The following is a 23,654-nucleotide window of genomic DNA, read 5'->3' on the forward strand; positions in this document are numbered from 1 at the left end:
TGCCTACCGCAAGTGTCTGGTATGTGCCAAGCACTATTCTTGGCATTTGGGAAACTTCAGTGGACAAAACAGACAAAAATGCCCTGCTTTCATGGAATTTATATTCTAACTAGAGGTATAAAAACACATAGGCTTTCAGCCACACGAGTTTGCACCTTCATCTTTCAGATTTCCTTTGGTTAAGTGTCAATTGAATTCCTGCTCTTTTTTCTCCCTCCTAACCAGGGAGGCCCAAGCATTTGTGGAGGAGTATGAAGGAGCCTTGGGAAAGGGGAAAGGCAAGCAACTCTACGCCTACAGGATGCTGATGGCTAAGGTGTGTGATACGGGGGCAGCAAACCTGTGGGGAGGGCCTGCTTAGCTTCGGAACCTGGGGGACGGACCACCATAGCCATCTGCCCAGCCTCATCATTTGTGCCCAGCTGACCCCAAAATTCTGAGCATGAGGGCCACCTGACCATTCTGATTCATGCAAGAGTGGAAACCAACTGTATCCTGCCAATTTCTCCATATTTATCTGTGAGGGCTTCAATATATTTGAAACTTGTTTCCTCTCCAGCAAATAAACTCACAGAATCAATGATGTTAAAACCACTGGGAGCCGGGCGCGGTGGCTCACGCCTGTAATCCTAGCACTCTGGGAGGCTGAGGCAGGCGGATTGTTTGAGCTCAGGAGTTCGAAACCAGCCTGAGCAAGAGCGAGACCCCATCTCTACTAAAAATAGAAAGAAATTAATCAGACAACTAAAAATGCATAGAAAAAATTAGCCGGGCATGATGGCACATGCCTGTGTCCCAGCTACTTGGGAGGCTGAGGCAGAAGGATCGCTTGAGCCCAGGAGTGTGAGGTTGCTGTGAGCTAGGCTAACGCCACGGCACTCACTCTAGCCAGGGCAGCAGAGTGAGACTCTGTCTCAAAAAAAAAAAAAAAACCACTGGGATCTTATTTTCCAAACCCCAAATCAGGACATTGGTTTGGTTGGAGACCCAGAAGGGCTGTGGTATAGTCAGGGTCACATGGATGGTAAACAGTGATGTCCCCAGAGGAGTGGCGAGAGCTCTGTTTTGTGAGTTGTATTGTAACCTGGGCTTCTGATTCAGGCAAGGGTAATGTCCAAGGATTGGATATTTAATGTGAGACTGATTGAAGTGTCCTTCCTTCCCCACTGATTTGAGAAACTACCATTCTCGCTCACTTAATTCTTATACAGAGCCTGTTTCAGGGCTTTTATTCTGAACAATCATTTGATGTCATCATCTCACTATTAATTCTGATGCCTGATAGTTCTAACATCCCCATTTTTCCCTTTGTTTTTCAAAAATGTCTTGGCTTGTCTTGCCTGTGTTTCCATACGTATTTTTTAAATCACTTTGCCAAGTTCCAATATAGCTCGTTGAGATTTTGATTAGAATTTTTTAATCTGTGATTTGATTTAGGAAAACTTCTTATCTATATATGATATTTAGTCTTCACGTTTAAAAATACTAGACATTCCTTATTTTACATCCTTCAGCAAAGTTTGTCATTTTCTTCATATCGATCTCTTCCACGTTTTAAGTTTGTTTCTATGCAGTTTACACTCCAGTTGCTTTTGCAAATGAGATCATTTTCCATTTATTTAATAACTAGTTATTGGTGGTATGTAGGAAAGCTACAGAGTTGTGTGTTAATGTTATATCTAACTTTCTTATTGTACTTTCCTATTAATTCTAATCATTTTCATCTGATTATGTACACAAACATATTTTTGTTGGGTTTTCCTAAATGTGACATATCATTCCTATCCTAGAGTGTGGGTTAGCAATCCTAGAACAGTATGAGTTGACAATGGTGATCATAGGTCTCCCTGCCTTTGCAGCACTTTAATGAGAATGGCTCTAGTGCTTCACATTAAGTTCATGGGAGTTGTTGGCTTGAAGTGGATTTTCTTTCTCATAGTAAAAAATTATCCTCTAGTTATAGTTTAGTAAGACTTCCATTTTATTGGAAATAGAGATTAGGTTTTGTAAAACATCTTTTCCTTTCTGTTATTTATTTTATTTTATTTTATTTTATTTTATTTTATTTTATTTTGAGACAGAGTCTCACTCTGTTGCCTGGGCTAGAGTGCCGTGGCGACAGCCTCGCTCACAGCAACCTCAAATTCCTGGGCTCAAGCGATCCTCCTGCCTCAGCCTCCCAGGTAGCTTGGACTACAGACACACACCACCGTGCCCGGCTAATTTTTTCTATATATATTTTTTTAGTTGTCCAAATCATTTCTTTCTATTTTTCAGTAGAGACGGGGTCTCGCTGTTGCTCAGGCTGGTCTCGAACTCCTGATCTTGAGCGATCCACCCGCCTCGGCCTCCCAGAGTGCTAGGATTACAGGCATGAGCCACCGCACCCGGCCTCCCTTCTGTTATTAAACCTCAGTCATGGTACATTATTTTTACCTCCAAAGACGCATTTGATTTTCTAGTATTTTACTTATGATTTTTATATAAATTTTTATAAGATTGATCTGAATCTGTGTGTGTGTGCACATGTGTATACATCCATGCTATCTTGGCAGATTTTAATATTTAGGGCTGCACTTGCTTTATAATGTTAAATAAGTGGCGTTATCTCCTCTTTATGCTGTAAATCTGTTTATGAAGCATGATTATTCCTTCTTTGAAAATTGTAAAGATGATACCCTTAGAACTGTAGAGACTGAGAGCCATTTTTATAAAATACCTCAGTAATTTCTTTCATTTTTTTCCCTGTTTATTAATGTATTTAACTTTTTCTTGGAGCCATTTTGATAATTCGTATTCTTTCAGAAACTGGATCATCATTTCATTAAAATTTTCATGTGTATTAACAGAGAGTTGCATATGGTAGCCCCATAATTTTTGTAATTACTTTTTTTTCTTTTTTTCCCTGGAGTAGTTTGAGAAGCAAGTAATTACTTTTTATATCTGTTGGAGTTGAATCTTTTTTATACCTAATATTATTTTTTCTCCTTTTTCTGTTATAATTGCCTGGCAACTATTTATGGGTCATTTTATTAATTTTTGTCTAAAAACTATTTACCACTTAACAACTGCACGCTCAGATTTTTTTCACAACTGAGGAATGTGCTCTTCAAATATGTTTTTTTCTAGTTTTTTACTGTTACAAACAATGCTGCAAAAACACTTTTATGCATTTATCTTAGATACATATGTTTTTGATTACAATAGGACAGAGTCTGTCCTCAAAATAGTACTGCTGATTCAAAAGTATGCATATTTTAAATTTAACTACACATTTCGAGATTATTTTCCTCAATGTGTGGCAAATCGTGCTCAAATAAAGTCTGAGAATGACTTCTTGTTAGTTATAAATGTTATTATCTTTCAAACTAATCTAACTGGTTTTTTAATAGGTTATTATTCTTCTTTTAATTTGCACTCACTGTCTTTTTTATTGTGGTAAGAACACTTGGGACCTAACTTAACAAATTTTTAAGTGCTCAGTACAATATTGTTAACTATAGGAATGATGCTGGCCAGGCGCGGTGGCTCACGCCTGTAATCCTAGCACTCTGGGAGGCCGAGGCAGGGGGATTTCTTGAGATCAGGAGTTCGAGGAATGATGTTGTATAGCAAATCTCTAGACAAATATATCTTTGATAAATGATTCTGTTCAATCATGTTTCTCTTCAAATGGTTCCAGCTTCCTCCTTAGGAAAAGGATCACTGCCCAACCTCTGTCCTCCGTATTTACCTTCCCTCGTTGTTCTAAATTCTTTTCTTTTTCTCTCTTTGCATCTCAGAAATTTCTCAGGTTTATTCTCAATATCATTGAATCCATTCACCTCTGTGTCAATTATAGTCTTTATTTTTTCTAATGTTTCTTTTCATTCAAGTATTGAACTCTTGGTTTCCCCGTGTTCCTTCCATATCTCACTATATTCTTTTTAAAATCTCAAATTGGTATCCTTTTAGAAGCCATATTTCTTACATCCTATTAACAACGCTGAACTGCTTCCTAGAATTTATTTATGCATCCTGGAGGAAATATTTTCCACAAATATCAAAGAATGGTGTTGCTTTTTCCTGGTTCTGCAGTAGTATTTCTCAGGCCTCACTGGTTGTTTCCATCTAGACCCAGATTTCATTCGTAGACGGGACACATAGCTTGCCTGCGTCATGCAGGACCACGATATGAAAACTTTTTCCTATATGTAGCTTGAGAGCAAGATGACATGACAACTAATAACCCAGTCCTAGGGCCAGCAGCTACCATCTCACGCAGCCCAGAGGAAGGGGCTTAGGGTCTCCTGCCCACACCACCAGCCCGGTTTTCTGACACTGTCAGCCAATGAAGGATAAGAGCTTCCATGCTGGAGCATCTCCCAGGCCTCGATCTGCCTCTGCCCAAGTTCCAGGGTATCACCTTTCAACCCGAGATACCCATAGCTTTCAGGCACTGTCAGGTGGTTGCCAAGGAACCAACTGGCAGGTTGTGCCTCCAGGGGCCTCCCTTGGCAACATTCATTACCCTACTGAGCCTCAGCCTTGCAAGCCTATATTTTGTACTGATTTTATCAGCACCCTGACAGCGGATCCATCTCTCGGGGAGGACTCACATTAATAAAGCTTACGAGACTGATATATAAAACCAGATGCTGGATTATTAAATTACAAGGAGAAATAACTGATGCAAGAACTGGAATATTTGAAGTCCACGTCAGCAGTGCCTTTTATTTTTGATAGTTGAGTTAGTTATATGTGAGACTAAACCATCATCCTGATTCCTGTCTACTAATTTACCATGAAAGTCACTGCCATAGAAACCAAAATACTCACGGCCCAGGTGATCGGCAAATGCTCTCTTCCTACATAGGAGGCCAGATGAGCCAAAGATTATTTCTGAGCACAGAATCGGAACCAGGGAGGGTAGATGAAGCAGGGAGACTGGAGGGCCCATTGTCTGTCATCTGCCATCCCCACGTCCTCCGTATCTCTGCCATCACTACCAAGATACCAGTCTTTTGTTTATGGGCCCCTCTTCTCTTTACCGTTTGTGATCATCTCTCTCTTCTGACAGCTGGTTCCTTCTTTACATGGTAATCGTTCAATCAGGATAGGGTCAAAACCATACCTGGAAAACCAGGTCTGGAAGCCTGTCTGATTCCTTCACATACATTTCCCCTTTCATCCTTTAGTCACTTTACAAGGGAAAAATCTCACTTCCTTCATGAACAAGTTCTTTAGGAGAACTTTTAATAACAGAAACTGGGCCTACTATTTCCTAGGAGTTTTTTTATCCCCCAAAGGGATTTATTTCTGGGGAGTAGGGCTGGCGGAGAGAAGCCCCTTGAAGACAAAACAACACCCCACCATTAGACAGATAACTACTCAGATCTCTGGTTGGTAGAAACTCTGGGTGTCAGAGGTGGGAACAGACCATGGGAGGGGGCAAAAAGCCTTCTCATCTCCTTTGAGCAAAGCGAGGCTGTTGTCTCTCAGGAGAAGAATACAGCCATGGGTTGAGATCTCTTTGTGTTCCACCAGCCTTGGAGTTTAGTGACAATTCCTGTGGGATATAGGCACGTGGCTGTCTGCCAAATGTGGGTGTGAGAGTTGTGAGATTTCTTTCTTCCTTTTAATTTTTTTTTTAAGGTGAAGAAAGTTGTATCAGAGGTTGCTAACCCAATTTGATCTCCCAAACCAGAAATTGTACACAGAATTTCTAAGTTTGTATATAAACTGTCCAGACTTGGAATTTTATCAGCACTGTAGACAAACTCAAGGTATTGCTGTGGCCCTGGCTTCTCCGTCACTCCACATCTGACTGTGGAAAAGTGAAGGCTTGAACACCCACCTCCGGCAGCCTGGGCTCAAGGACTGCTGGAGACGGGGACCCAAGACAGCAGCCTTATCCAAGTGTCAACCTCATGTTGATACGTTGGCAACGACATGCCCCTCCTACGTGCCCCTTCATGCTTCAGCACAACAATGAATTGAGGGTTTTACCTGTTTTATTTCAGAAATGGGTCAAGTTTAAGAGAGACTTTGATAATTTCAAGACTCAATGTATTCCCTGGGAAATGAAGATCAAGGACATTGAAAGTGAGTATTTTGGTGTCACTGTTTTTTAGTTGCATTCCTGAAGGGTTTTCCAAGAGTTTGGGTGGTTTCCTTGGACTTCTGATTAGATTCTTCATTGGTTCTGTTGTATTAGAAAAACAAGAATGTGTTTTGAACTGGTCATACCAAGATTTAATTCTACTTCCTTACTTTCTGTTTATAGGAGCCTAGGCAAGTAGATTCACGCCATAGAGCCTCAGGTCATTTGTCTAGAAAAAAAAATGGAGATGAGGTTGTTGTTCCACAGACCGATGTGAAAATTGAACCCATCACATACTATAAAGTGCTCAATAGCGTCAATTTCCTCCTTCTGCAACACCAAAACCCACCATCTTCTCTCTCTCCAGGTCACTTTGGTTCTTCAGTGGCGTCGTATTTCATCTTTCTCCGATGGATGTATGGAGTTAACCTCGTTCTTTTTGGCTTAATATTTGGACTAGTCATAATCCCAGAGGTAAGAAAAAAACTTCTATTAATGTATCTTTAGATAGTGTATCATGACAACCATCTTCAATTACATCAACCAAATACTCTGTTTTACAAAGAACCAGTCATTTATTTTAAATTCCATACCCACATCAATTGCCCAGACTGTTCAGGACAAAGAATAGGACCAAACTGTTTCTGAATTAAGAGGTGAACCTTACATTTTTCTACCTTTCATTTTACCTTGAGATCAGTGGAGAATTAATATTTCAGTGAGGTTTTTTTCCCCCTTTTACTCTGAAAAAAAAAAGAGAGAGGGATAGAATACATTATGTCATTATTTATCACACAAAAAAATCTTGAATTTGAATATCGCTCCTCACTATTCTCCCAGATATAATCTTGTTATGGATGTAGGTAGATCCTTACCTATGGTTGATTAATTGAGAGACAAAAAAGGGATAAGTGATTTGTGCAAAATCACACAATAAGTTTGTAGTAAATTGAGATCCCAGCTCCCCAGAGTTTGGCCTGGAGTTTTTCCCAAGGGAGCCTGTGGTCCACTAAGCACAGAGCATAGTAATTACTACAGTCCTGACCGTAATTCTTGGTGCTGGTGCTGGGTACACAAGTGGATCTACTTCAACAGCTTTCAGGGTAACAGTATTTCTGCATTGAGTATTTTCTTCCTCCCAGGTGTATTCATTGGTTCTATGATGATTTATTGATTCCTATTTTATTATAAATGGTTCTGTGAGCATACTGGAGTCAATACTACCTGCAATCACATGCTTGACTTTTTTGCACATTCATTTTTCAGGAAATTAAAAACTTTCTACATAGTGTGAATTAAATAAGATTAGTTGGAATAGGTTAACGGTACATTGTAATACCCTTGGTAGCAAAGGAGTGTTTTGTTATTTATAAAAACCACTGAATTCTTTTCTACATTATCTAAAATGTGTACTTACAAATATGTTTTTAACTAGCCTTTATAGTCTTTCTTATACACACTTGCAAATCAAGGACTGTGAGTCCACTTAACCCTGTATATATTCTTATGCCAATATCACTCTCTGACCCAGAAGTCAGGATTTTAAACCTTCTGGCAAGTGTATACAAATGCTCTTGCACTGACTCTGTTCTCCCCAGGGGGAAAATATTGTCAGAAGCTAACAGGAAGTTTCACTTCTCCCCTCCATAGCCAGGCAAGTGGGAGAAGTTTTCCCCAGTGACTACTTACTTTTGCAGAGCTCTTGGCTCTCTTCTTGGAAGTTTTTTATCCAAATAGATTTATTTCTTTCCATAAGAAGAGAGCACATTTAAATGCTATAGGCCTATGAGACATCTCTGGAATTTTGCTATACAGTGGTCCAAAAAGGCAGTTTGGGGGGAAGTTGAAAAATTTTAAGGACACTGTTCACTAAGTTTTTTTTTTACGGAAACATTAAATTTTGTATAATTTATCAATATTTTGTATTGGGGGGGACATTTATTAGAAACAATGAAAACTTAGTCATTGGTGCATTCCAATAAAGCAGGCAAGATCTGAACCATCCGCGCTAGAGCACCTGGATTTGATTGGCAGGTGATTGGGAAAGCCACATTGGAGTGGAGTGAAGGGAAGGAAGAGCCCTGGGCTGGGGACTACTGGGGGAGAAGGAGAGAGACAAAGACCAGGTAGGAGCCTATTGAAGTAGCTCAGCCCTAGATCCAAGAACACCAGTAGGAATGGATTAAAAGAGAGGAATTAGAGTTAAGTAGCATGGACAAGACTTGATGACAGGTTGGATAACAACAGTTGAGGATGTGGGATATTACAAGATGCCTTCTTAGGATGATGGGAAATTGGCCACATGGGAATCAGACACATACAGATTCACTGCAAATAAAGTGGAGGAGGTGTCCTGTTGGTCAAAGACACGAAGAACTTCAGGGCCCAAGGGTTTTCGCGTAAGCCAGTGATCAGATGTTCCCATGGCTCATGAGTGTTTTAAGGCCAATCACAGCAAATCAGAGGGTCCAGGGATAAGAATAATAGAAGTGCTCAAAAGCAACTTTAACAAAATTTCTCCTCATGTTCATCTTCCTTTTCCCACAAACCCTCAATGCCATTTTAATGGAATTAAACAGCTCTGAATGCAAGAATGAGTCTTGTTCAGCTTTAATGACAGTTGCCTGCAGAACTCAGAACGTCTACATGATCCCTGGGGAGCTCTCAGTTATGCTGCAGGAGACGGCTGACCAGGCCCTACGGGATGACACTTTCATGTACTTCTCTGCCAACACTGGCTGTGTGTGAGAATCACCTAGGGAGCTTTAAGAAATACCAGGTCCTAGGCCCACCCCCAACCAAATGAATTTGAATCTCCAAGGGTATGGCCTTGGCATCAGTATTTTAAAAGCTTATGTAGTAAGCAGACTTCTGAGATAACCTCCAATGATCCCCCACTCCTGGTACTCATGCCTTTGTATAACCCCTTCCCTTTGAGTATAAGCTAGACCTGGTGACTTGCTTTTAACAAACAGAATATAACCAAAGTGATGGGCTGTCACCATGTCGTACAATAGATCTCTTAAACTTATCCCTTCTGTCTAAGCGAAATTTTGTACCCTTTGACCAACATCTTCCAATCTTCCCTTTCTGGGTAAAGTTTTTGTTGTCTTCATATGTTTGTTTGTTTTGTATATGTGGTAGGCAGAATTCTGAGAATGCCCCTTAGAATTCTCAATGACCCTCAAGCTTGTATAATCCCCTCCTCTTTGAGTATGGACAGAACCTGGGAATATGACAAAATGTCACTCTGAGATTATCTGGGTGGACCCAGTTTAATCACATGAGCCCTATCAAAGTCAAGAGTTTTCTTTGGCTGGTTGCAGAAGATGTCACAGATATTCAAAGCATGAAAAGGACTTAACACACCGTTGCTGGTTTGAAAATGGGGGTACCATGTGATGGGGAGTGTGGGAGGCCTTGAGAGGCTACGCAATCATTATCTTTGGGTTGTAGAGGTGATAGGTAATTTTTTATATGCTCTTTGTACTTTTTCACATTTTCTATGATGAGTGTGTATTACTTTTAAAATCAGGAAAGTGACCAATGTTATTTAAAAATGAAAATGGATATGTCCTGCTCCGAGAAGGAAGGTATTTAACCCAGTATTTGAATAGAGACCTGTGTGTTTGTGTTTTCTCCACTCACACTGGTGTCATTGTGTCGCTACCCCAGGTACTGATGGGCATGCCCTACGGAAGTATTCCCAGGAAGACAGTGCCTCGGGCTGAGCAGGAAAAAGCCATGGACTTTTCTGTCCTTTGGGATTTCGAGGTACTATTGCCAACATGCCAACGCACTTTCACTTTGTGAGTGTGAAGCCTAAAGATCGTGTGGACTTGTGAAATAGCACGTTTAATTATTGAAAAACCAGTGCTTTAATAAATAGGAAATCAGCACTAGGCTAGATGAGCTCACAAACCAGGTCTCTCAACAGTCCTCCCAGGTCTCCTTCATGGGCTCCTCCCTCCAGCCACACCCCATGAGGCCACCGCTCCCCTCTTTCTGCCGGCTCTCTGCAAGGTGATCTCGCAGTGTGGTTTTCTCTCCCCGTTCCACATTAAGACCCCGGGTCTATCCTTACTGCAGGCTTTCCCCCAGTTTCACATGACATCTTCAACTGAGTGTCCAAACCGCTCCTCAAATTCAACACCTATGCAGCCAAAACCCCCGTCTCTCTTTCCCGTCTCCTTTATTGGAACCACTATTCATCCATCATCCAAGTCTGAGGCCTGAAAGTCATCCTACACTTCTTCCTCTTCCTCACCATTGCCCCATCCAATCAATCACTAAAGCTGAGCCCACCTACTAAATATTTCTTCAATCTTCTGTAAACTCAATTAAGGACACCGGATTTTATTCCACTGGGGAATGGGAATCAATGAATATCCAAGGAGAAAGAAAGTCACTGAATATCTGGGCTGAATAGGAAAAAGCCATGGACTTTTTCCTCCTTTGGGATTTCAAGGTACTATTGCCAACATGCCAATGCATTTCCATTTTGTGATTGTAAGGCCTAAAGATCACATGGATATGTGTGAATAGTAGATTTAACTATTGAAAAACCAGTGTTTTCATCAAATAGGATCCCAGCATTAGGCAAAATGCTTTTCTCTATCTCTCTTACCATCCCTCTTACCCTTTGAATAATGCCCTCCCTTTACCAGGACTACTGTGAAGAATCTTCTACCTCTCCTCCCTGCCTTGGCTTGGCTCCTAAAATCTCCATTCCCTCCATCTTTCTGAAATGCAAATCTCAGCCTGAGCAAGAGTGAGACACAGTCTCTACAAAAAATAGAAAAATTAGCCATGCATGGTGGCACATCCCTGTAGTTCCAGCTGCTTGGGAGGCTGAGGCAGGAGGATCGCTTGAGCCCAGGAGTTTGAGGTTGCTGTGAGTTATGATGACACCCCTGCACTCTAGCCTGGGAAACAGAGCAAGACCCTGTCTCAAAAAAATAAAAAATAAAATGCAAATCTGACCCTGTCACTCCCCTGCCTCTGATATTCATTGATTCCTATTCCCAAATGGAATACAAGCCAGTGCTCTTAGTTGGGTTTACAAAAGAACTGTCCGTGACCTGGCTGTTGCCTACCTGTCTAGTCCCATGTCCATCTAATACCTCTCACTTTCCCGCCCCAATATCACCAAGCTTTGGGGAAGTCCCTGCACGTGTCATACACCTTCAGTGCCCCCTGCCTTTGCTCATGGTCCTCTGCCTGGAACACCCTTCCCTCCTTGGGGAGTCCCCACATCCCTATGTCCCTGGGCTCCCAGGGGTGCTGAGGCCGGGAGGCATGGCTGTGGGGTCTCCCACCACAGGTCATTGCTGCTGCCACCCTTCGCCCTCAAAGTCAGCTTGGAGACCCATGTGAAAGTGAGTTGGAGTATCTTTCCCAATTATTTGGAACAGAGGTGCCCAACTATGCTACTACTAAGGATTTCCTTGATTCTTTGTTTTAGCCAAGGATCCTTGTTGAGGCATCCTATCTACCAAAACCAAACTGAATTTATTCAACAATAACCCCTTGCTCTCATTTACAAAGATGTGTAAAAAGTGCTAAAAATCTAAGTTAATATAACACCTAAATAATTACACCTAAAAAGTGTACTAATTACACTTACACCTGAAGCCAATTACACCTAAAAACCAAAAATAATACAAAACAATATTTGAACTTGGGGTGACACTGTGAGCCTTATTGTGGATAATTTTTTTTAGAAGTTTTGAAGTATTGAGAAAGCTCACAGACTCCCATCTGCTTCTGGAGTATTAAATATGACCCTGGGGATGGGGACAATCATTTGGGGACAATCACACACAGGCGCACTCATGCACAGCCACACACATCCCTTATCCGTAATCTTGTCCCGAGTGTTAACAACACTCTCCTCTCCCTCCTGTAGCCCCATGCACTCTGTGTAATAGGAAATGAAGGGATTGAACAAAGGAAGGAGGGAGAGACATGGGGGGACCCTGGAGCCCTGGGGGCAGGGGGTTAAGGGAAGAAAAAGAACATGCAGAACTCTTCCTTCTTCCCCTTCGACTCCAGTTAAAACTCGGAGAAAGAAACCCCTGGTAGAATGGAAGGGTCTGATGACCAGCTGCTTTGCGCTTACAAACCCAGGGCATTCGGCTTTGCCATTCCACAGGGCTACATCAAGTATTCTGCTCTCTTCTACGGCTACTACAACAACCAGAGGACCATTGGGTGGCTGCGGTACAGGCTGCCCATGGCTTACTTTATGGTGGGGGTCAGCGTGTTCGGCTACAGCCTGGTGATTGTCATTAGATCGTAAGTATGACTGTCTCATCTACAGACTTTGACTTCTTTTTCACAAAAACAGCTCACTCCTCTGGCTTCTCTATGCCTACTTACCTTCTTGTGGGGCCTTTAGAGAGAAAGTAAGGAAACAAATACACAAAGCAAATGTGAATTGTAGTATGTGGTATGAAAGACATAAACCAGGTAACGTGGGATGTTCTAGGAAATGAGGCAGAAACTCCTTTAGATGAGGCTGAGAGCTGCCAGCCATGCTGAAAGTCTGGAGAGCAGCATTTGAGACAAAGGAAAAGAATGATGTGCAAAGGCCCTGAGGCAGCAAATATCCTAGTGTGTTCCCCAAATTGTCACAAGGCCAATGTGGCTTGGGGGGCAGCAGGGCACCTGGGAAAGTAAGGCTGGAGGTTTGTAAGGCCTGTTTTTGCTTTTCTTCTGAGCTCGGCTTCCCCAGAAAAACTCTTTTGCTCCTCCATACCTGTAGCTTGTGGGTTAGAACCGAGCCTGGCACTTATAAAAATATAAACGATAAACTTATACAAAGTAACTGTATATGGCTGTGAATAACCATGGCAGCCTCTCTGCCCCCAACTTGTCTCTGTGATCAGAAGTGGCCTTTTAATATGTCTGCACCTTTTAATTCATATTCTTGGGGGAAAAAATTGCCCAACCCATGAATTGCCTTCTTCAGAGTCAGTGGACCCATCAGCTGTGGCTGGGGATGCTGGGGGGAGGGAGGCACAGTCCCCTGCACAAACCTGACCACCAGGGTCTGCTCACCCTTCAGCAGGGACATTATGGGTCACTTCTTCCAGAAGACTGTAGGTAGCTGTGCTTCCGGGAGAGGAGTAGAGTGCTCTCGAAACCTGGTTAGAACCTCTGAAAGAGCAATGGGGAAGCCTGGCTTGGCTTTCTATGACGTCATCACAGGGGAAAAAGCTACTATTCACAAGACTCTGCCCAGCACTCAACAGAGACCACTATGAGATATTCAGCTGCCCAGCTCTATCAAGCAAAAAGAAAAAACAAAGAGATGGGCTGGGTTTTATTCTTAGCCCTTATGTTGTTACTTTTTCCCTGCCATTATCCCAGATAAGTATAGGGATATGGAATGTTTCCATGATGAACCAAAAAAGCTAACTAAGCCCTGCGGCACAGCAAATCTAAAAGCCCAAACCATGAGACAGAGTTAGAGAGGCACACAAACCACAACTCCTCTCTGTTAATACCTGGTAGACCCCTGCTTGGGATCCCACAGGGCCAGGCTCCAGGAGCACAGGCTGAGGACAGAGAAGATAGAGTAGGAAGGTCCATGGCACTTTTATCCGAGCTTGCTTAAGAAAAGGATGTGAGCGTTACCTGAATGTAGTACCCACTGCCTCAGCGTTTCTTGGGTTTTATATCAGAAAAAAAAAATATGTTCTATCCAAGAAAATAGATGACTTAGAAGGGGAATATTCCTCTTTGGGAAGAGTCCCCATAGTCTACGGCCATACCACCCTGAGCACATCCAACCTCATCTGATCTCGGAAGCTAAGCAGGGTCAGGCCTGGTTAGTACTTGGATGGGAGAAGAGTCCCCGCAAAGTTCTCAAACTGCATTTGCAGATGAGTCAAGCCACAGGCAATCAGGTGTGAGGGTAGAAAACATGATCAAGTGTCCTGCATCCTATAGGCTCTTTGGTGCCCAGGTGACACCATATGTGCTTCAGGGGACTCTAAATTTGGGGCAAAAGGTGCCCTGGCTATCCTCAAAGCTATCTTGGGTCAAGTCCCTGCCTGGTTCATTTGCTCATTAGATGTCAGCTACCTGTTCATCTGCTACTCGTGCCCAAGACTGGCTCAGGCCAAGGTTTCACTGGGGTGACACAGCAGAAACAGGGCAAGCATCACAACAGGGGTGTGTGCCCTACAGGATGGCCAACAATACCCAGGGGAGCACAAGCGAGGGGGACAGTGATAACTTCACGTTCAGCTTCAAGATGTTCACCAGCTGGGACTACCTGATTGGGAATTCGGAGACGGCCGACAGCAAATATGCCGCCATCACCACCAGCTTCAAGGTAGTCACCCCAGAGCAGTTCCCGCTTCTGGGGGGTACTCTGGGTCCCTCCGGTCACTGGGAGACTTCTCCCAGCTGCAGCATAGGAAATAAAATCCCCAAATAACTTGTGGCAAGAGTTTTCCCGGAAGCACGAGCCCAGCTCTCAAGCCCTCAAGAAAGAAAGCTCGTGGCTGATGCTCACCATCTGTTTCTTAATAAGGCAGAGAATCCAGATGCCGAGATCTGCTCCTGCCTGTTTCCCATGGAATAGCTTTCTGCTGGAAGAAGTGGAAGGACTCCTTGTGGGTAGCATCTCTCAACCTTTTCTGCATGCTGGAATCACCAAAGGAGCTTTAACTATCTCCTAAGCCCCACCTACAGAGATTCTGATTAGTTGGTCTGGGGTGGGGTCCTGACATTGGTTTTTGCTTTGTTTTGTTTTGTTTTGTTTGAGACAGGGTCTTGCTATATCACTTAGAGTGCAGTGGTGACTATCATACCTCGCTGCAACCTTGAACTCCCTGGGCTCAAGCAATCCTCCTGGCTCAGCCTCCCAAGTAGCTGGGACTACAGGCATGAGCCACTACGCCCAGCTAATTATCTTATTTTTTGTAGAGATGAGGTCTCACTATGTTGCCAGGCTGGTCCTGAACTCCTGAGCTCAAGCAATCTTCCCGCATCAGCCTCCCAAAATGCTGGGATTATAGGCACGAGCCACTGTTCCCAGCCCTGACATTGGTTTTTTAAAAGCTCCCCAAGTGATTAGAACACCCGGAAAGAGTTGAGAACCCTGGTTTGGAGGTATAAGAATAAAGACACCAACCTTGTGATTCTCACAATCCACAACAATTACAACTAATTATCATGTTCGTTTGTTCATAAGAGAGATTTGAGGTGGCCTACAGAGCTATGGTCCATATAAAATAACCATCCAGATGGTAAACAAATGAATGAAGGCTGAAGCTGTGACGTCAAAGCACTGCACATTATATTTTTTTACCCCTTGATTGTAAAAACGATTCCACGTTCTTGATGGTCCATTATTCCTCCTGTGTGATCAGTCAGACTTTCTTTCCCCCAGGACCTAGAGGAAGTCAGATCTACACGGCAACTGTGCTTGGCTGTCTTCTCTTTGTCCTTCTCCTCTCCCCAGCCCTTCCTCCTGTAGATGGCAGGGACCCCTACCAGGCAAAGGGCTTGGGCTCAGGAACTCACTGCATGGGTTTCATGAGCCCCCGGGTCCTGTAGCTTTGGCAGTGGGTGGAACAGGGGGCTGTCTCCTCTCCTTCTCACAGCGATGGGGGGGCTTATGGCCACCTGCATCCAAGGGCAGGGTAGGGGCGGGCAGGGGCTTTGACTCTTCCTTTAGACCTATCAGAAAGAGACAAAGATCACTGCCTGTGAAGCACTTTGAATATCTGAGAAGGAGAAAGAGTCCTCCTTTGAGTCTATTAAAAACAGACATCATAAATGCACTTACATAACACGACAGACACGAGAATTTTGAGTTAAGAATTTGGTGTCTGGGAGACCTCATTTTTCATCCTGGCTCTACCACTTACTACTTGTGTCTTTATAGTTATCGAAGCAGGGTACAAGGTTAATCATCAAAAATCAATTGTATTTTTATCTACTAGCAGAAAAAATTAGAAAATACTTTTTAAATTCTATTTACAATAGTATGAAAAAACATAAACTTCCTAGGAATAAATTTAACCTAAGACCATTACGCCAAAAATTATAAAATATTGCTGAAAGAAATTAAGAAACCCTAAATAAATGGAGAGATATGCCATGCTTATGGATTAGAACACGGATTGGCAAACTATGGCCCAAGGGCCAAATCTAGCCTGCTGTCTACTGTTGTAAATAAAGTTTTATTGAAACAAAGCCATGCCCATTTATTTACATATTGCCTGTGGTTGCTTTTCTGCTCCAATGGCATACGAGTGGTTGTAAAAGAGACCATATAGCCTGCAAAGCCAAAAATATTTACTATCTGGCTTTTTGTAGAACAAGTTTGCCAACCCCTAGATTAGAAGACTCACTATTGTTAAGATTCAATTGGAATCTATTTGATCTGTAGATTTAAAACAATCCCAATCAGACAGTTACTGAAATCTCTCTGGGCCTTGGTATCTCTAATGTGGGTAATAATAGTAACTACTCTATAGGTTAGTTGTTGGGATTGAGGAGAATAATGCAGGGAAAGTGTTTAGTACCACGTCTGGCACATGGTCAGTGTTCAATAAATCTAAGTTTTTCTTATTATTAATATATGTGCCAAAATAGCAGTAGCATCAAAATGTATTTTCTCAAAGAAAACAACATTCTCCACAGGGCACAGGGCATTGTATCACCCCCTGTATTACTTCATTTATGGAAATACAGAGTAGCACTCCCAGAGGCCAACAGCAGTGGTTCCTCTTGGTTTCTGGCCTAACATCTCGTTTTCACACGTTAAGGAATCAATAGTGGATGAACAAGAGAGTAACAAAGAGGAAAATGTGCATCTGACAAGATTCCTTCGTGTCCTGGCCAACTTCCTCATCATCTGCTGCTTGTGTGGCAGCGGGTACCTCATTTATTTTGTGGTGAAGCGATCCCAGGAATTCTCCAAAAAGCAGCATGTCAGCTGGTATGAAAGGAATGAGGTAAGCAGGAGGTCAAGTCCAAGGACAAACTCTGCCGTCACTGGTTCCTCTTCCACTCGGCTGAGTCATTCAAAGTCTGGGTTAGAAGACTTGTTTTCAAATGTGAAATTATATTCCTTTCCAGTCACGTAGCATAAACACCTTGAACTAAGAGTCGTCTGTTATTAGGCTTTGGGGGCTGGCTCCCAGAACCAGATAAAACTGGATTATAATTAGCATGTCAATCAACAGGAGGGCCAATTGTCCAACACCGATGACTAAAAAGGTGACTCTCTCACACGGACTAATCCCATCAGATCTTGTACCTGTTAGTAGTTTGTTCCCACCCACTTGTATTTTAGGATTCATGAGGACACCACGTCACCCAGTTTTGTTGTCTGTGGGTTTTTGGTTTTGTTATTTAATTGTTTTGTCCCATTTTTACATAGGAATTCAGGGAGATTCAAAAATGATTTTGTGGCTATCATTCTCTTTCCAGATCTCCAAGTTATCGTTTTTAATATGAAGATACATTCACCATTAAGACCATCATCTTCTCTTAGGATAAAGTCTGCAATGGCTTCCCCTGACTCACACCCCGGTCACTCTTCCCCCTTCTCTAAGCTGCAGCTGCCCTGGCCTCTGTCCTACTGAAATGCCTTTTCCCTCACAACCCCAGCTCACTTCAGTAATTTCAGGTCTGAGTTTAAACAACATATCCTTATTTCTATTAAATGCTTTATGTACTTACCATTTGTAACATTTTCCACCTTCATGATGGTTAACCTGTTATGTAATTATCTACCTCTACCCAAGCCCTTTGTGGGCAAGTGTATGTGTCTTTTTTTATTCTTTGTTACGTCTTCAGAATTTGGCACCGCGATTCACACATAGTAGATGCTCAATAAATGAGAGATGGAGGAATGATGAAAGAGAAAACTATTCACTGAATACCCACAGCAGGCTTGGCACTGTCTATGCATTATTGTATTCATGCTTTGTAGCATACTGGAAGACAGACATCATTGTTCCCAGTTGTCGTAGGAAGTATCTGAGCCCCAGAAAGGTTAAGACACACAGCTTGGTAGTAATGGAGTCAGGATGAGGACCCAATACCTGTGTGGCTCTGAGTATCTCTGGTGCCTTATTTTTGATTGCATGAGCTTGCTTTCAACCAACTCTAGAACAGTGCAGCTGGATGTCAACTCATGTATTCCCAATTTGGAGGTCCTGATGTCACTCCTGACCTGGCCAGAATGGGTTTGGGATATGGAAACAGCAAGGACTCTGGGGCCCCTCTGCAGGATGGAGAACCGGGGAATAGAGTCAGAGGGGAAATCCCTCCCATGAAGCCCTCGCTGGGTCACTAGGCTGTGAGAGGCATACAGAAGATGCCCAGGACGGAATCTGCCCTTAAGGGGGTTGCAGTTTCCTTAGGACGCAGGCTCGACAAGAATCAGCCAAAGCACAAACAACCAGGCAGGAATGATGTGGTCAAATAAGATGTTTTGGGTCACAGATGGAAATGTCCATGAGCGCTGGAGAGGCAGTCGAATTCTGTGGCAAAGGCAGGAATTAGGCTGAGCATTGGACAAACGCATAAAGAAGGGCAGTGGTGAGTGTGGTGCAGGGATGGCTGCTCAGGTGAGAACTGCATGAGCAGGTATGGAAGTGAGGAGACAACAAGCAGCCAAGTCAAAGGTCAATGTGAGAAAGAGTGTCAGACTCGGGACCAGCCCAAAGGAGGTGGCCAACTTGCAAATTGGTCAACAGTTCAGGGATTTACTTTCCACTGGGTGGGCAGTTTTAGTTGCAGAAATACATCTTGTGGTGGTCAGAATTAATCATACAAGTTAGGATGCTCCCCAAATTGGAGCCAAAGTTGATTGCTTGCTGTTCTAACCAGGCTCTGGGCTAGTAGACTTACATACATTATCTCCTCTGACTCTCACAACAAGGACTGTCGTCACCCTTTACACGTGAGCAAACAAGAAGCTCAGGGAAGCTGTGTAACTTTTCCTAAGTTACAAAGACAGCAAGTCATAGAGCTGGAGCTTAGACCCAGGGAGTTGACTCCAAATGCCACCCTTTCAACAAGGCTCCTAACCTCTGCTATGAGTTCCCTCCTGTGATCTGTGCTTCCTGTCTTCCATGCTCTTGAGATGAGGGCTACCATGGTGACTCCCACCTGGGTCACAACTTCTACAGAACACAAAGCACTGCCCCATGCATTAAATGATTTGCTCCACAAAGAAAGTTTGCTGTTTTTATCAACACTAATAGCAACAATCATGACGGCAACCGGTCGCATGAGCAGTTATGACGTACGGAGGGCACATGCTGACTGCTCAGGGCATGTCGATGCCTTAGCCAGGGTCACACAGCAAGTCGTGCAGACCCCAGGGCATCTTCGGGGCAGAGGATGGGGTGACAGGGAGGTGGAGATGGATGGCCATGGAGTGCAGGGATGGTGGCCAAACCAATATTAATGACATAAGTAACCCAAGCTTTCCTGATTTCTCAGGTAGAGATTGTGATGTCCCTGCTTGGGATGTTTTGTCCCCCTCTGTTTGAAACCATCGCAGCCCTGGAGAATTACCACCCACGCATTGGACTGAAGTGGCAGCTGGGACGCATCTTTGCACTCTTCCTGGGGAACCTCTACACGTTCCTCTTGGCCCTGATGGACGACGTCCACCTCAAGGTAAAAACCACAAACTCCCCCTAATCCCTGGTGCCCACCATATTTCCTTTTTTTTTTTTGAGACAGAATCTTGCTCTGTTGCCCCAGCCAGAGTGCTGTGGCATCATCACAGCTCACTGCAACCTCAAACTCCTGGGTTCAAGTGATCCTCCTGCCTCAGCCTCCCAAGTAGCTGGGTCTACAGGCACATGCCATCAGGCCCAGCTAATTTTTCTATTTTTAGTAGAGACGGGGTCTTGCTCTTGCTCAGGCTGGTCTCGAACTCCTGAGCTCAAGCGATCCTCCCGCCTCAGCCTCCCAGAGTGCTAGGATTACAGGGGTGAGCCTCTGTGCCTGGCCTCCTTTTCTGATACAATAATTTCATTACACATAATTCATATGAATTAAATAAATGTTTGACATTCAGAAAAGCAAAATGAAGAAAAGATATTCCCAGAATCTATGACCCAAAGGCAAATATTGTTAACATTTTGCTGTAGTTCTTGACTCTCTTTTTCTTAGGTTGTCTTTTTTCACATCATATGCATGTCATTTGGTACCTTTAATATTTTATCTGCAGCCTTTTCCACATTGTTGCGTAGCTGCCATCAGGGATTAACAGCCAAGTAATTGTCCACTGGGTGAGAGGTCCTGGTTGACTGAACTATTCCTCAGTGCTCACACCAGACAGTTGTGGAGCAGCCACTATGTCAGGCTCTGGGGTATCGCAGAGAGCAAGACAGAGCTCTGTTCCAAGCGTGTTTGCACTGGGCGGGGAGACAGACTTATTCACTCCAGCACACTGTGGGATGTGCTTCAGTGGAGGCAAGCCCAGGGCAGCACGGCAGTGCATTGGAAGAGCTCCAGATCCCACCCCAGGGAAATCCTACCAGACATTGGAAAAAGCAGAGGGAACAGCTGGTGCCTCCAGGGAACTGCAGGATGGCTGAATGGAGGGGAAGAAGTAAAAAATTAGGCTGGGGGAGGGATGACTCTCCTCTTCCCTACTCCTTCCTTCTCATTCCTGATCTGCAGGAACTTGTTCCTCAGACTAACAGGAAACTGTTCTAAGCATGGAAGTGCCCGGATCTGGCCCTTCCCTACCCTTCCTCCCTCATCTCTCACTTCCCTTCTACCCCAGGAGACTGTTCTACCTTCCTGAGCCTCACATTTCTCCCCTCTTCTCCCCATGTTTGACTAGTTGGCTAATCCCCCCTGAGTTTTGGGCCAGGTGTCACTGCCTCCAGGAAGTCTTCTGTAGCTCCCATTGTCCGATGTGGGTGTTCCTCATTCCCCAGAGAAAATTTCCCACAACTCCTATCACTCTGCTCTATAATCATGTATTCATCGCTGTCAGTTACTAGACTGTGATCTTTCTGTGGGAAGCCCCATCTCTCTTGGTCACCCCTGTATCACCCCTACCTTAGATGCCCAGAATAGACCCTGAATAAATTATTCTCCAACAAGAATGAATGACTGGATGGATGGATGGGTGGATGGATGGATGCTAACTTAGAGAAAAAGATAACTTCATGGGAAAGACTCAAGAACTTCAGCCAATTGTCCCCCACCCCAGCCCTGACCTCCTGTATAGATTGAAAGCCTGGAAAGGGAATTTCTGGAAAGAATTCCAGGGGTAGGGCAGAGGCTAGATGGTAGGGTGGTGGCATGTGCTAGCCTATGGAAAGAGTTGGACCATCCCTGGCTCCTTCCAACCCCTCATCTCCACCTTCTGTTCTAGCTTTCTAAAGAAGAGAAAATAAAGAACATCACTCACTGGACTCTGTTTAACTATTACAACTCGTCGGGTTGGAATGAGAGTGTCCCCCGGCCACCCCTGCACCCTGCAGATGTGCCCCGAGGCTCTTGCTGGGAGACAGCCGTGGGCATCGTGAGTAGTTATGTTCTCTGAAAAGGTGACCTCCGTTCTCAGTTCTTTGTTATTCCTTCTTTGATGTTCCCATTGAAGGAGTAACCCTGGAAAGTCATCAGTAAACATTTCTTAATGATCTTAGAGGGTACAAAATGAATAAAGCAGACACCGTGCCCCCTAGAACCTTCAGATCTCTTCAGTGTCTTAAAGGTTGTGATGGTGTCTGGGAGATAGTTTCAAGTTTTCAAAAAAAAATTAGTAAATTATATATAGTGTACAACAGCAGAGAAAGCTTTATTCTTTTGCTTTTGGCCCTTCTGCTATGTGCCTCTGTGCAAAACCTGTTTTATTTTCTTTATATACCAAGAAAAAAATCCAATTAACAGGAGGTGAAGAAAGCCAGCCATTGTCCCCAGTGACTGATGGTCACATTCAGTCTCAGTGGGGGCAGCTGGCACTTCAGAGCAGGAGGGGGAAGCGAGGGATGAGCCTTCAGATCCTAGTGATGATATCTATGAGGCACTGGGCATGGCCAATGTGCCAGGCAATTTGTACACATAGTCACTAAGCTTCCCAGTAACCCTGCAAGACTGATATCATTATCAGCTTCAAGGAGTTCAGAAATTATTCCAAAGCCATGCAATTAGTAATTTGTAGAGCTGGAAACCACATTAAGCATTTTCCAGAGCCTGGGATCTTTTCTCCACACCACCCCTCTGCCACAAGGACTCAGAGGGTCACAGAGACTAAGTCAGGTGGGTGGGGGAGAGTTTGTGAGACTGCAGGAAGGTGGGGAGAAGTGGGCAAGACCTCTGACCCCCCCACCTTTTTCTGTGTTCCTCCTTACAGGAATTCATGAGGCTGACAGTGTCCGACATGCTGGTGACGTACATCACCATCCTGCTGGGGGACTTCCTACGGGCTTGTTTTGTGCGGTTCATGAACTACTGCTGGTGCTGGGACCTGGAGGCGGGATTTGTAGGTCACCATTTCTTGGACAGTTTGCACAAAGGCATTTCAACCACCTCTGATACTTAGAGTCAGTGGGATGAATTCTTGTGCATTTCATTTCTTTCTTTTTTTTTTTATTACTCGGAGCCACACCCAAGAAGCCTTGAGCAAGTAGACTCCAATTTCATTTTTTTAGATACTGAATGCCAGTCTCTGCTCTGTGGAGTAGTGAAGTGTTGAATTTGTATGTCCCTTAAGGGTCCTATTTGCCTTAATTACATTGCTTTTGCCCAATGTAGTTAACAATGCGACCTTCTAATCTGGGAAGCAGAGGCATTTGGTCTTGGGAAAATGTGGACCACACACTTCCGTGCTGAGCAGGTGGTTGGTGGAGAAATGCATCTCCCCAGTATCAACTCTCGTTAGGGAGGCTGAAATCCTGGAGGGCATGTGAATGTTTCAGAAAGTCCTGGAACACGCCAGGAACACAATAACCAACCATTGGCCCTGTCTTCTGGATTATGCTTTGAGAAACTTCTTTTGACTCATAGTCCTTGTACTCCTCTTCCCCACCTACCTGGTAAACTACTCTTTCTAAATGTGTGTCATTTCCTCCCCATAGGTGCTGTCTATGTCTGGTGGAACCTCTGACCCATGCGTCTCTCCTATATGTGTCTCTTCCCTGACACCTCAGTAGTCCACCCTTAGTCACTGGTGTGTGTGTGTCAGGGACATTCCCCTAAACTGAGCTCCTGGTGAGAGGCTCCATGTCCCCTACAGCAAGGTGCTAGGCCCAGGAAAGGGCCCCAGTACTGGTTTCTGTCACATTTTTTCTTTTAGTCACGAGCTGCAGTTTTAAACAAGTCTACTCAACTCCTTCTCAGCAGCAAGGAAAACTTCATAATCTTGTCTGAGAACCAGGATGAAAGAACTTTGTTCTCAAAAAGGATGACATCTTTGATAAAAAAAAAGGCACAATATTGCTAAGATGTCATTGTCCTCAAATTAATGTATAAGTTTAATAAGATCCCAAAATAATACTAGAGTTTATTTGAAAAATAAGAATGTGGGAATATCCAGGAAAATTCTTTTTTTAAAAAAGAATTA

The 23,654-nt window shown here is 43.7% G+C and overlaps 1 protein-coding gene across 1 annotated transcript in view; it reads left to right on the top strand.

Moving 5' to 3' along the window:
- Positions 1–23,654, top strand: part of TMC2 (transmembrane channel-like 2) — a 63,142-nt gene that overhangs the window by 21,420 nt on the left and 18,068 nt on the right. The window contains exons 4-13 of the mRNA XM_012665735.1: positions 226–316; positions 6,003–6,084; positions 6,450–6,556; positions 9,758–9,856; positions 12,237–12,379; positions 14,279–14,426; positions 16,873–17,061; positions 19,565–19,744; positions 21,465–21,614; positions 22,446–22,574. Of these exons, the coding sequence (XP_012521189.1) occupies positions 226–316; positions 6,003–6,084; positions 6,450–6,556; positions 9,758–9,856; positions 12,237–12,379; positions 14,279–14,426; positions 16,873–17,061; positions 19,565–19,744; positions 21,465–21,614; positions 22,446–22,574 (1,318 nt within the window). The remainder of the gene's footprint in view (positions 1–225; positions 317–6,002; positions 6,085–6,449; positions 6,557–9,757; positions 9,857–12,236; positions 12,380–14,278; positions 14,427–16,872; positions 17,062–19,564; positions 19,745–21,464; positions 21,615–22,445; positions 22,575–23,654) is intronic.

This window comes from Propithecus coquereli, unplaced genomic scaffold (genome assembly GCF_000956105.1).
Source record: "Propithecus coquereli isolate 6110/MARCELLA unplaced genomic scaffold, Pcoq_1.0 Scaffold122, whole genome shotgun sequence".
NCBI lineage: Eukaryota > Metazoa > Chordata > Mammalia > Primates > Indriidae > Propithecus > Propithecus coquereli.